We start from the raw sequence: 14,832 nt of genomic DNA on the forward strand, positions 1-14,832 counted from the left end.
AACCAACAACTGTGTGCCTATTATTTTTTTGTTTTATCTCTATGCGATAAATAAAAAAAAACAAACAACATAATTTAATGGTTTTTAAAACAAAGCTTTGAACCATTGTCTTCATACAGAAATCTTTCACCAACACATCCTGGCATGATACCCTTAGGTACGCCCATGCGTTTACCCGGTGCTCCAAGGATTCCTTTACGCACACCAATGCCCAGGGACTATGGTAAGTCTTAATATTGTTTCTATTTTTATAATGAAAAAAAAAATCAGCAACAACAAAAAAACATATTTTTTCCTTTAACAACAACTAAAAATAAGCAAGAAAAGAAGAAGAAAAAAGTGCTAAATTATTGGAAAATTTAATTCTTATATAAATTGTTTATATCAATATGAAATCAACAGAAGAAGAAGAAGAAGAAGAAGAAAAACAAAAATTATACTTTTGTTAACATTAAAAGAAAATAGGAAAAATATTTTATTATAGTTTTTAGTTATTATTTTGCTCTTGTCCATTATTTATTTTTTATATAAATATCGTATTTAATTTATTTTCATTAATTATATACCTAAAATGACTAGGGTTTTCCTGTTTATTATTTATATTTTCATTTAGTTTTTATATGTTTAGATATTTTGATGATATAATTTATTGATAAAGTTTAGTTTTAGGTATTTAGTTTTATTTTTTAATGGAAAGTTTCAGCTTTTTATGCATTATATTGTATCGTTTCTTGTTTTCGTTCTTGAGTTTATTCTGTTCAGTTCATTAATTAAATCATTCAAAATCTAAAAACAATTATGAAATTTCATGTATGCTTTTTTCCATTAACATTCAATTCTCTTTAATATGATTATTGTTATTATAAATGTTGTATTTCTTTGTCATAAATGTATTTTTAATAACTTTTTGCACTGTTGTAAAACTTTATTATCATTCATTCATCTTTTACCTCCCTCCTCTTTTTTCATATTGTATTCTTTATTAGTTGAATATTATTTTTCTGTTTTCAACCATAACACCAATGAATTACTAAATCATTGATTTCATATCTGTTATCATCTGTTTTCCAATTTCTTAATTTGCATGCTCAAGTTTTACTTTTTAAACTTATATTTAAAACAAACCAAAAAAATGCCAGTATTGACTTTGAGAAAAGAAATCACCACCTAATGTGTTAATTTTTATTCCATTTATACAAACTAAATGTCTGCAAAAATATTTATTCAATATAACAAAAACTCTGACCAAAAAGAAACTACACTGCTCATTTTTTCCGTTAACATCAAATCCTAAAATCCTCAGAAATAATATTAAAAACAAACCATAAAGTAACCTATCCAACAAAACAAAAAAAATGAAACGAATATAAATATTTTTTGTGTAATTAAATGTTGCAATTTTGTGTTTGTTGTTTGTTCTCTGTGTAGCAAATGTTAAACACCCAGTATACTTATTGATGTTTTGCCGGTAAGTAATTGTTGTTGTAACTTCTACCATGAGTATTAAAAAAAACAGACTATGGTTTGAAGTGTTGTTGTCATGATATATTTCTAAATAATCTATATATCATACAATCAAAGCGTAACAAGATCCAAGAAAAACATTTTGAGCACCCTTTTTGTTTTTAACTAATTTTTTGGTTAATTCAGTTTATCCCAAAAGGATTTGTTTTAATTTCATTAAAATATCTTCTATTTTTTTCTGCTGAATTGATAAATGGAATAAAAGTTATCACACGTTACAAAAAATACTAATTTCGTTTCTATTGATTGTTTTTTTAGTTCTTAATACAATTAAATTTACTTTCTTTTTGTAATTGATTTTCTAAACAAAGCAAAACTATCCACATCCTGCAAATGCAACAAATCAAGGCCAAATGATTGTTATTTGAATTTTGTAAACACACAGTATCTTTATGCAGAAGCCAATTTCTTCCTTACTCTCTTTCCCCGTTGTTTTGAAGACTGAAAGAAGAAAAAGAGATTACAAAAAAAAAAAAACAAAACAAATAATTTGTAGTCACTCCTTTAATTTGATAAGAAACAAGTCTTATAGTTTTAAACATTAATAATATTTTAATTTATTTAGTCATTGGTAAAGTAGTTTTGATTTTTGATTAGTATTTTTGTTGTTGTTAAATTTTAACAAACAAGTGATGGAAATGTATGTATAATATGGAGTAGAAAATGCGAAAGTAAATGTCAGTATTGGATCAATTTAAATCGAACTAAATTTGTGAGTTTTGTAAACCTTAAATCGGATCCAACAAATCACAAAAAGTAATATTACTTCTTCAGTAAGATAAAGAGTTTAGCTGGAGACGAGATATTTTAGCCACCGGCTAATCGCAAACCCTAAGCCAAATTTATCTTTTATAACACGAAAGCCATAGTAGGTTTAGATTTACGAAATCTATTCGATTTAAAATGTCAATTCCATTGCGTATATGTCAAATAAAATCCAATGGATTTATGACTAGGATTTATTTGAAATATACGTAATGGGATTGACATTTGAAATCCAGTGGATTTCATAAAACAACGTACGTTTAAGTTTTAGTTCGCCACCATTCGGTGATGTTGTTTTAGTAAGTTTTTTTTCTTCTAAATGTTTGTCACGAACCCAATGCCTCAAAACATTCAAGTTTTTATCATTTAAATGTTGAATACAAGGCCTATAGAAGGTCGGCCATTCAGAGTTATGTTAACAACTTTTGACAACAAACATAATAGATTTTACATTATTGTGATGTAAGTTTCTTTGTATTTTAAATCACAATAATGTTTTTGACAGCAAACATAACAATCAGCTGGGCTTAGTGTCCAACTGTATAACCTGTGGTTTGATACTTTGAGCGGAGATAGAGGTAATTAACAAGGTGAAACCAGGGAGCACCGTGCTGGAATCTGCCATGTCAAAGTCAAATCTATAATGACGCTAGACATTCTATAACTCATTCTGAAGGTACAAGTCAGTCATAGAAAACGAATTTTATTCTACTCCATTCTTCACAAAAAGTTTTTAAAAAATCTGTGATACTCATTAAAAGAACAGAATTTGTACTTAAAAAATACACAATGACAATTTTGTCGTATAAAAGAGTATATTCCCTCGTTAGCCTAAAGGTTGAGAGTATAAACATAATTTTGGATTGATGGATTCTCATTCTAAATATAAAAAATACATTAAAATACTTCAAAATTTACAAATGTCATTACAAACACTGCCCTGTATGTCCACAGTAGAGACACATTAGACACGTTTATTTTTTTCTGAAAAAAAAATCAATAAATGTTTATGTTCTAAACAATGTTGGATAATTATTAGACAGACCCATGAAAACATTCTAAAAAATTCTCCCGTCTCTATTTGGGCATATAATAATTTGGTTCCCATCATCGAATATGCATTCTGTAAATAGTCCACACATTCCAAAGGTTCAGCAATATTATTTTAATGGGTTCGTTTCAAAGCGACAACTCAGACCAAATCGTTAACTTTCTGTCATGCCATGGCATAGGACCGAGTTCCAATCCCTTTTTATACCCTCAGCATTTATGCTAACGAGGGTATATACACAATAATGGTTTTAGACCCCAAGTATGTTTGGACGAAATGTGTTTCAGACAATTCGGAGTCGATTGAGCAATGTCCGTCCGTCCGTCTGTCTGGCTGGCTGGAGCGCACGATAACTCTCGAACGGATGAACCGATTCGGTTCAAATTTTGGATTTCGTCATATTTTGCCCAAACTAAGTTTAAGTTCGAAGATGGGCTATATCGGTCCACTCCTTCCGGTACCTCCCCCACAAAAGATCGAAAATTTTCGGAAAATTTGTACGCACGATAACTCTTGAAGGGAGTAACCGATTTGGTCCATACTTTTCCTATCGTAAAATAAGGTTTCAATATGGACTCAATCGGTCCACTCCATCGGGTACCTCCCACACAAAATTTCGGAAAAGTTGAGTTTAGGACCACCTCTCGAATCGCTTTGATTTTTGTTTTAGCAACTTTTGTTCACTGCCCCCAAACGACGGTACAAGTTTCATCAGGGGCAAGTCCATACTTCCTGAGAAAATAACCTGAAAGTTGCAAAAAAAGAACCCCTATGACACCGTGTGAGGTGGTTGGAGCGCAAAATAACTCTCGAACGGATCTGCCGATTCGGTTCAAATTTTGGCTTTCGTAATATTTTGCCCAAACATAGTTTAAGTTCGAAGATTGGCTATATCGGTCCACTCCTTCCGGTACCTCCCCCACAAAAGTTCAAAAATGTTCGGAAAATTTGTTCGTACGGTAACTCTTGAAGGGAATGGCCGAATTGGTCCATACTTTACACATCCTAATATATTTACTAGATATAGATCAGGTTCAAATATGGACTATATTTGTCCACTCCATGCGGTACCTCCCACACAAAATTTCGGATAATTTCACTTTAAGACCTGCTATCAAATCACTTTGATTTTTGTTGAAGCAACTTGCATTCGCTGCCTCAATTACGAAGGTAAAATTTTTTCAGGGGCAAGTCCATGCTTCTTGAGCAAACAGCCCGAAGGGTGGAAAACCCCTATGGCACCATATGCAGTGGATGCAGATCCACTTCCATAATGATCAATGTAGATCCATTCCTTTTAGTATCTCCTCCGCAAAACTTTTGATCCTTAATCCTAATCAACATTTTTGTCGGTTCAAACGCCCAAAATTTTTAAAAATCCCTAAATACATACCTTTTTTGGGAAAAATGGTTTCAATATACACAGGCTGAGGGTATATCTCTGTCGGCAAAGCCGACTGATACCGTTTTACTTGTTAATGTTTAAAAGTTTCATAATTAGATAGGTTAAACATTTATGTTCAATATCAAATCCATATCAAAATCACCCTAAAAGTATGCTTTATAAACTAAAAATTCTTTACATTAGCCCTTAAAAATATAAGCTTTGCCCCCGTACTTTTTAATAGTAAAACTCGTAAAAGAGAAAAAAATAGAAAAACTGTTCTCACACAAAAGATTTTTTTTTTTTAATTTCGGGAACGCAAAAATAGAAATAGAAGTCGGCGTACCAGCCAATCAGACGCCGGCAACCATGTTACTATTTTTTACACACTCAAATTTGTCGAGTAAAAAGTTTTTAAAGAGAGCGTCACTCAGCGCCATTTTTGTTTAAAGAAAAGTGAACAATTTACAGCTCTTTTGTGTACGGGAACGGTTTATTGGGTAAAATGTGTAAAAGTCGTAAAAATTCTAAAAACTTTTTAGTTCTGGAACAAAGCTATATTTGATTTATGAGGGACTGTAAATCTGATTGACCTCAAAAAAAAATCGGAACATATTTTTCCTTTATTTAGAATGTACCCAAGCATCGACTTCCAATAAATTCGTTTTTATTAGACCGACTTATTTTATATAATATTTATATATGCTAGTAGAAAATATATAGTAGTATATACATACATTTTTATCACTTTTATAGGTATTTGTTGTCATAGTTGTTGTACGCGTTATAATTGAATTTTTTTAGATTATTTCATTGTAGTTATATATCGGAAATAAGTTTAATTCTGAAATTGTTGACAAAGGTTTTTAAATAATTCTTTTTTTTCTAAACTTTCTTTTTAATTTTATACGCAATTTTGTGTTTTTTTTTACTTTGGGTCTTACTAAATATTTGTTTTTCGATTTCTCCTATTTTGAACACCAAACCAAAACCAAAAAAAAATGACCAAAAACAAATAATGCCAAACAAACCTCAACAACTTGTATTTGTTTAACATCCTTCCTTAACAAAACTAAAACCACAACAAAAACCTTTTATAGATTATGAATATGACTTTTATGGTTATTCGGATTATCGCGGTGCCTATCCTGATTCGTATTATGAAGATTTCTATCGTACCTATGATGGAGAATATTTCTTTGATTATCCACCGGGCGGTGTGGCGCCATTGCCACCCGGTGCAATTGGTGGTGGGGGTCCTGTTGCCGGCGCCGCCGGTGGTTTGCCGAGAACAGCACGTACAAATGTGGTGGGTTATTAAACATTTTTTTTTTATTTTTCTTCTATTTAATTAAGTTGTGTTTTTTCTTTTAATTTGTTATTATTTGTAAATTTTTAAGTTTTTTTTCAAAAACTTCTTTTTAATTAAAAATTGATTTTGTTTCTTTAATTATTTTTTAATGTATTTGTTTTTTCCAACTTTTATTTTCAAAAAAAATACCAAATTCCCAAAAAAGAACACGGACAACCAACCAAATTTGTTCATCATTTTACACCACCACACCACAACCATTTTTTTATTACTGTTCCAAACCAAATTACTACAGCTGCAATCAAAACTACAAATTGCAAAAATGGATTTTGTTCATCACAATTAAATAACGCGTTTTAATTCTTATCCATTAGTATTACACTTTAGGCTTATGTTTCAAAATTATTGAAAAAAAAATACCATGATTTTTGTGAATTAAAAATTGACAAAGCATTTTTTTCTAAAGAAAAATACCAGTCGTTACAATAACAGTCTGGTTTTTCCTCCCATTCAGCAGTCATGTGTTGTCTGTAATGTTTTTTTAAAGTTTGAAATCATACATCCGCAATAGTCTTTTCTCGATTAGTTTATAGAGCAGATTAACCATAAACCAAAACTAAATAAATCAAAACCACAACCAACCAACCAATCAGTCAAACAAACAATCAAACAACCAACCATATCCACACAAACCAACCATCCATCCAACAAAATTATTTGAATTTCCAACGCATTGTCATCATCTAACAGTCTGTTATTGATTTATCACATTCCCATTCTCTAACATCTCTAACACCACACAATAGTTCCTATTTTTAAAGATTTTTTTATTTATTTTTCTGAAGCTTTATATTTTTTGCACATTTTTCATTGCTTTTTTTATTATTTCCATGCCGCTTTGCTTTGTGATTTTTAATTATATTATTTATAATTAATATTAAAATTTTATTGCTTAAGTTTACTAACATGGTTTATTGCTTTTTGTTATGTTTTTTATGTTTTTACAGTTAAGCTAATTTTTTGTTATTGTTAATTTATTATTTTCTATATGAGCTGAATACCAAAGTGCTATGTTTTATTATTAAAAACATTTTTTTCTTGTGTTTTTAGTTATTATTTTTTAACTTTATCTTTTGTTTGTCTTTTGAACATTGATTGTATGCGTTAAAACCAGCTAGCTAACTAACTGCAGCTGAATTTTAACCATGGGGGAACCAAGTATCCCACATGTGGTTATAATTTTGATGAAAAGATGCTTTAATCGCCTTCTTTTTATAAACGTTTTACAAATTATTAAGTTATATGATCAGTCAGATCCACAATTGGCTTGAATAATCTTTAAATGTATCGGACTGTCGAAGTTGCATTATAGGCAAGGTGAAGCAAATTGCCTTGCCTCTCTATTAGGGCATATAACAAATTGATTCCCATCCCATTTGGCACATATATTTCTAGACCAAACACCGTCACACATTCCAAATTTCATCAAAATTAGACATACATAGCGTCTTTGGTGCATCAAATACCTTAAATCCGCCGAAAATATATATGGAAGCTATATCCAAATCTGAACCGATTTCAATACAATTTGGCACTCTTATTTCTAAACCAAATTCCGTCACACATTCCATATTTCATTGAGATCGGACATATACATATAACTTGTTTCGTGTACCAAATACCAAAAATCGGCCGAAAATTTATATGGGAGCTATAACCAAATCTGAACCGATTTTGATATAATTTGGCACACTTATTTCTAGACCAAGTTCCGTCACACATTCCAAATTTCATCAAAATTGAACAGATACAGCGTGTTTGGTGCATCAAATACCTCAAATCGGCCGAAAATATATATGGAAGCTATATCCAAATCTGAACCGATTTCAATAAAATTTTGGCACTCTTATTTCTAAACCAAATTCCGTCACACATTCCATATTTCATTGAGATCGGACATATATAACGTGTTTCGTGCACCAAATACCTTAAATCGGCCAAAAATATATATGGGAGCTATATCTAAATATGAACCGATTTCAATATAATTTGGCACATTTATCTATAAACCTACTTCCGTAACACATTACAAATTTCATCAAAATTGGACAGATACAGCGTGTTTGGTGCATCAAATACTTCAAATCGGCCGAAAATATATATGGGAGCTATATTCAAATCTGAACCGATTTCGATATAATTTGGCACATTTATCTATAGACCTAATTCCATCACACATTCCAAATTTCATCAAAATCGAACAGATACAGCGTGTTTGGTGCATCAATTATCTCAAATCGGCCGAAAATATATATGGAAGCTATATCCAAATCTGAACCGATTTCAATAAAATTTGGCACTCTTATTTCTAAACCAAATTCCGTCACACATTCCATATTTCATTGAGATCGGACATATATAACGTGTTTCGTGCACCAAATACCTTAAATCGGCCGAAAATATATATGGGAGCTATATCCAAATCCTAACAGATTTCGATAAAATTGGGCACTCTTATTTCTAGACCATATTCAGTCACACATTCCATATTTCATTGAGATCGGACATATATAACGTGTTTCGTGTACCAAATACCAAAAATCGGCCGAAAATTTATATGGGAGCTATATCCAAATCTGAACCGATTTCTATATAATTTGGCACATTTCTCTATAGACCTAATTCCATCACATATTCCAAATTTTATCAAAATTGAACAGATGTAGCGTGTTTGGTGCATCAAATACCTCAAATCGGCCGAAAATGTATATGGGAGCTATATCCAAATCTGAACCGATTTTCACCAAAAGCAATAGCATTCTTCATTAGGCTAAAAAAATGATCTTCCCCAATTTTCAGCCAAATCGAACAATAAATGCAACCTGTACGTTGCGAACGGACGGACGGACATGTATATATCGACTCAGAAAGTGATTCTATGCATATCCCTAGAAGGAACTATGGGTCTATCTCTTTTCCTTAGGCATGTTACATACAAATGCACTAACGCATAATACCCTTACCAAAGGGTGGTGTTGGGTATAAAAAGCTAAATTATGAATGAAAAGTATCAAAAGTTGGCAAAACTGTTGCTATCGGTAGGAATTAGCGACAACATGCTTTTGGTTGTTAACATACCGAAAAATTTTGTTAATTATCGAAATTATGCATTTTATTTTTACCGATTTTTGTCGGTAACTCGAACAATGAGTTGCAGAATTCCACTACTGAAATCATCCTAAAAGTATGCTTTATATATTAAAATCTCCTCAGACTTGCAATAAATGTTCAAAAGACAATAGATATGTTTAGTTGATCGATCATATGTAAGGAATACTTTTTTCTGTTTAAACAAAAATATGGAAATTACAAATAAAAATAGATAAATGTCAAAATTGGGTTTCCATTCAAAAATTATTTTTATTCCTTACATCAAAATGCTTTATTTTTTTTTATTTCGCTAATGCTTTAACATTGCTTTATATTATTCAATAAACCTTTTTTTTAAATACGTACATACACAATTTTGCCTAGACTATTTTTAAGTTAGTTTTAGAGATTTTACAATTATTGTTTAAGCTTTTTTTTATTTATTTCTAAACATAATTTTATATTTAAAAGAAAAAAATACTTAAATTTTATTTGGCGCCGAAAAGTGTTTACACTTGCAAAAAAACCAAATCATTGAATTCGAAATACTTTCTCCATATAATATTTATTGTTTATTTTTGTTATAACTTATTTATCTTTTTTTAATATTTGTATAAATTTGTTTTATTACAAGTTAGTTTCAAACATAAACTATTTTAGTATGAGAAAAAGACTTTCATTGTATTATACTCTTATATATGAATATGTTTTTTCTTCAATTTGTTAAAAAAAAAACATAAAAACTAAACACTAAAACCAAATCTCTAACGCGTTCATTATCGATTTTGTTTTTTTCTTTTTCTTTTTTTCTTTTTTATGTTAAATACTCTCTCTCTGTCTCTCAATCTCAAACAATGTCGGTAAACGAAAACGATATGAACAAAATAAATCGTCTTAAAAAAATTATATATATGTTCGTCAAATCAAATTGTATACTCTCTCTCTTTTCAACCATTTAAAAATATGTAATGTGTCTCTCTCTCTTGATCCCCTTCACACAATCTCAATTGAATTGAATGCATTAAACCGTTTAAATAATTACCCTAAATTTTTAACAAAAAATTGTTATTATTATTGTGTTGGTCTCTTTTACAATTAAAACGAAAAATATACAAAAAACAACAAAATTATGATTGAAACCACTTTACCCCCCATCCACCATATGAACCCAACTTGAACAAAAAAAATCTCAACTCATCAAACATTATTATTATTTAATTTAAAAATATCACCCCCTCCCCCTCTGTCTGTCGTCTCTCCTACTTTTATTCCCTGCAATTATGAATATGAACCAAAACAAAATCATTTCCAAATTTATATTTAAAATATTAATTTAAACAAAAAACAACAACAAAATTAATACCACCCCCCCAACAATACCAAAATTGTAAAACTTGGCGATCCATATATATACTTTATATAATACGAAAAATATGGTTTGAATGAAAATGGCTTAATATGAATGATGGACCCTACCTAACTTAAACGGATCCTACCAAAAACATGTACTTGAATTTCCATGTGGATATGGACAACGACGACGATGATGATGATGATGGAAACTACTAAACTACTACGGCGGCATCTTGCGGTGTGGTAATTCGTAATATATATGTAAATGTATGTGTGTTATGTGCATCATTTGTATAATGAAGGGGGTTGGCCGTGGGCGTGGAATCACGGCGCGTGGCCGAACCGTTGGGCTCCGTGGCAACATCAATCGTCAGGGGGCCCCTCAAGCGGCGGCGGTGGTGGCGGTGGCAGCTCAACGGGGGGCCACCGCTCAGGGGGCTCAGCCAGCAATCGGGGGGGTCCGTGGGGTGGGACAAATACGTCCCAGCGCTCGTGGCACTCAGCACGCCAAACCGCTACCAAATTTACCAGGTGAGAAAAAACATTAAAACCAAACAAAACAAACAACCAACCAATCAATCTTTGTCTTTCACTCTTTCTCTCACACACACTCTACTACTACTACTTTTACTACCACCACTTACTGTTATTTATTGTCAAATTTCGAAGACAATGAATACATGATTCGAACATACAAAAAAACCAAACAAATTCTTCTCCCTCCTCCCCGAAAAAGCTAAAACAAATGATTTACACCACTACCACCACCATACACTATTATAATTATTATTATTAGTTTATGAATATGATTTTGTTTAATAATTTTAACTCTACAATAATTAGTTTTAGTCCTAATTTAAATCTATCTATCAAATACTACTCTTACTCACACACACACAAAACAAACTATGTACTATTTTGTTTTATTATTAATTATTTGTGTATTTTTATAATTAGTTAATAATATTTATTATTTGTGTCTTAGTTAAATAGTTTTCTCTCTGTGTGTGTCATTTCATTACCTTCATACATCTGTTTTTTATTATTCATCTACTTTACTATTACTACTACAACTATTACTGTTTCTCCATAATATTATCGTATTTTACTGTTCTATTAATAATGCACTTTTGTCTTCTACTGTATACACATGCATTATATGCCAAAACACCTTAAAGCGCACCTGGCCTTAACACTGTCAGACAAAACCATTTTGTTTATGAGTTGCATTTGAAACCTGATATGTAAACTTATAGGATAATGGGAAAATGCATTCAATTCGTTATTTTTAATTAATTTTTCTTTTGTCAAATTATTATATATAATTTCTTGAATTGTTATTTATATTTAAATTCGAATGGTTTATTTTTGGTTTTGTTGCTTAAATCTTCCATTTTATTATAAAACTTTATTTCATCGTTTGCTTGGATTCAAACGATAATTGGAAATAAAGTCTTCGAAAACTATTGGTATCTTCAAAATATAGCTACAGTGAAGCAATAAAGTAATCGAACTAGGGCGTATTTGATAGTTCTCACGGTATTTCAGTTTCTTCTCCACATTATTTTCAAAACGAAAATTACAATTAAAAAATCAAAATTACAATTAAAAACCAAAAATGCAAAAAAAAACAATAAAAGTAACTGATTATTTTTCAATATTAAAGTATTATTGTTGCCTCTCTTCGTCGGCCAAAATTCCTTCAAACACCTTCTTTTTTGATTTTCATTAATTGATTCCCGTTATAAATGTCGTATTTTTAAGAATTATACTATGTTTACATTTACGAAATCCACTCGATTTCATCTGTCAATTCCTTTGTGTATACGTCAAATGAAAATTCATCTGAAAATTATTGGATTTCATTTGACGTTTGAGCAATGGATTTGACAGTTGAAATCGAGTGGATTTCGTAAATGTAAACATAGTATTAGTATCAATACAAGCGAACTTTCCAAGATTAAACCTTCCGATCATCGTTCTGCAAAGAGTAAAACTTTCATTCTCAGTTTTTACGGCTTTCTGTTAAAATTATACCTTTCTAAATATCGATTTAACAACATCTGTCTTCATCATACAGAACATAAAAAATATTCTTCTATTTTTCCCTATAAAGAAAAGAAACTTTGCATTTTCTCGATTGAATAAAACTCTTAAAGAAGTGAGCGACATTTCCTACGATTATTTTTATAACTCACTGTAATGCTTGGTTTACATTTACGAAATCCTCTCGATTTCAACTGTCAATTCCATTGCTGCTTAAACGTCAAATGAAATCCAATGGATTTCAGATGAGTTTTCATTTGACATATACACAAAGGAATTGGCAGTTGAAATCAAGTGGATTTCGTAAATGTAAACCAAGTATAAGCAAACTTATTTTGACAATTCTTCACGGTATCACACGTTAAAAACTTTATTTGTAAACAGACACAACTAATAGAAGTTGTGTCACTTGACATTTAAATGTCGCTATTGCAAATATCAGCTGATTGCAAGCATCAGCTGATATTTTCGTAATACGTTTCAAAAGTATAGAAAAACTAGAAATAGTCCCTTTCTCCCTTTCAATAATGCTTTCTCCCAATCATTTGTCTGACTTTGTTAAAGCTTTGGTTAATTTCAAAATGCTACCACTGTACTACACAGCAAAAATGGTTAACTAATCGTCTTCTATAACAGAGCTAACACATATTATTTTTAGTTATTTTTACTCTTAAATAAATAGCATAACATTAAACTGCTGCTAATTATAATATCAGTTTTTCCCAGTTTGTTTTTTAAGAAAACTTTGTAAAATTTTTTATGTTAGAAAAAAATTTGTTAACTTTTTTGTTTTAGTAAAAATTTATAATTTTCAATTATTAGTTTTATGTTTTTATTTTCTAATGCAATTTTTGTTTTTATAATTTTTTAAACAACTTCTATGCTTAGAGAAACAAAAATGTTAATAAAAAAAAGAACACTAAAATCAATCTTTTTATATGTTAATAATAATTTTTATTTTTAGTCTCGAAAAGCAAAAAGCAAACAAAAATTGTTTTTTGCCTTTCATATAGAACTCTTGTGTTTTAATTCATTTTGTTTTTAATAACTAAGTCTTTTTTCGTTAATTAAACTCTGTGTGTGTTTTTTGTAATTTAATATTAAAGAAGAAGAAAAAAAAAAGAAAATAATAAATAAAGATTAAAGTAAAGATAAATGGCTTTTTAAATTGTTACAATCTTAACGAATAGAAATGAAAACACTTCGACGATTTTTGTTTAGTGTTTGTGATTGATTGTTTCTGCTTTTGAATAGGTGTTGTTTAAAAAAACTGAAAACATGGAAATGAATGCATGTTTTTCTCTATTTGTATTATGTTATATACTATTTGTATAACTGTCTATGTTTATTTCCATTCCTTTATTTTACTTTCTCCTCACTTTATAATATCAACATTTCTTCAATACCTTCTATATATTTACATTATTCAATCATCTTTCTGTGTGTATATTTGTTTTAAAATTCCCAAAAAAAATATATACAAATATTCAATTATTTTCATTGCCACATAAATGTATATTATTTTGTGTGCCATATTTCGTATATGGAGAGCCTTGAGAAATGTATGTGTGTGTATGTTTAATGTTTTTTCTTTAATTTTCATTTGAAAGAGAGGATGTTTAATAAAAAAGGAATCGATTAGTATTTGAAAAAGAAAACAAACATTTTTTTACATTTTTCTCTTTAGTATTTAATTTAATTTTTATTTTATTTTTTTAAAATATTGTTTATATACATACTTAATGTAAAACCTTTTCGAAAATCCTTCAGCCCTTCCTTAAAGAACGCATCCTATTCATATAAACAACATAATTTTGTTGTTTTTTTTTTCGTATAAACAAAAATTATAAAACTACCAACAAAATTTTCTTATTTTTTATCTTCCTTCGATTTGAATAAAACCACAACCGAAAAAAAACAAGACGTTTGTATATATAATTTTTTTAAGATACAAAAATGAACTAAATGAAACATATTTAAAAAAGCCCCAACCAATAGTAAAACCCTAATTTATTCCAAAAGAAAAAAAACTGAAACTATTTATTAACCCTGATGCTGCCTGCCTTTTATGTATTAGAATCCAATTTTTGTAATATCATAAAATGAAAATAACAATGATTTGGCCTTTTTTGAAAAAACAAAGCATTTAAATAATTTGGCTTATAACATATCTGTATTTAGTAAATTTGTTATATTATCTTAAAACCAACCTCCCTTTTAAAACAAATTAAGTAAAACCTCAATAAA

The 14,832-nt window shown here is 29.7% G+C and overlaps 1 protein-coding gene across 50 annotated transcripts in view; it reads left to right on the forward strand.

Annotated features, from left to right (window-relative positions):
* Window positions 1-14,832, forward strand: part of Syp (synaptotagmin binding cytoplasmic RNA interacting protein) — a 329,536-nt gene that overhangs the window by 297,564 nt on the left and 17,140 nt on the right. For 12 of the 50 annotated variants that reach the window (XM_073960380.1, XM_073960395.1, XM_073960429.1 and 9 more), the window contains 3 exons: window positions 96-223; window positions 5,825-6,033; window positions 10,842-11,070. In XM_073960380.1, coding sequence (XP_073816481.1) covers window positions 96-223; window positions 5,825-6,033; window positions 10,842-11,070 — 566 coding nt within the window. The remainder of the gene's footprint in view (window positions 1-95; window positions 224-5,824; window positions 6,034-10,841; window positions 11,071-14,832) is intronic. The other 38 variants (XM_073960402.1, XM_073960405.1, XM_073960397.1 and 35 more) reach the window with 7 other exon arrangements.

The sequence above is a fragment of the Musca autumnalis genome, unplaced genomic scaffold (genome assembly GCF_047663935.1).
Source record: "Musca autumnalis isolate F117 unplaced genomic scaffold, ASM4766393v1 scaffold_1, whole genome shotgun sequence".
In the NCBI taxonomy this organism is placed as follows: Eukaryota; Metazoa; Arthropoda; class Insecta; order Diptera; family Muscidae; genus Musca; species Musca autumnalis.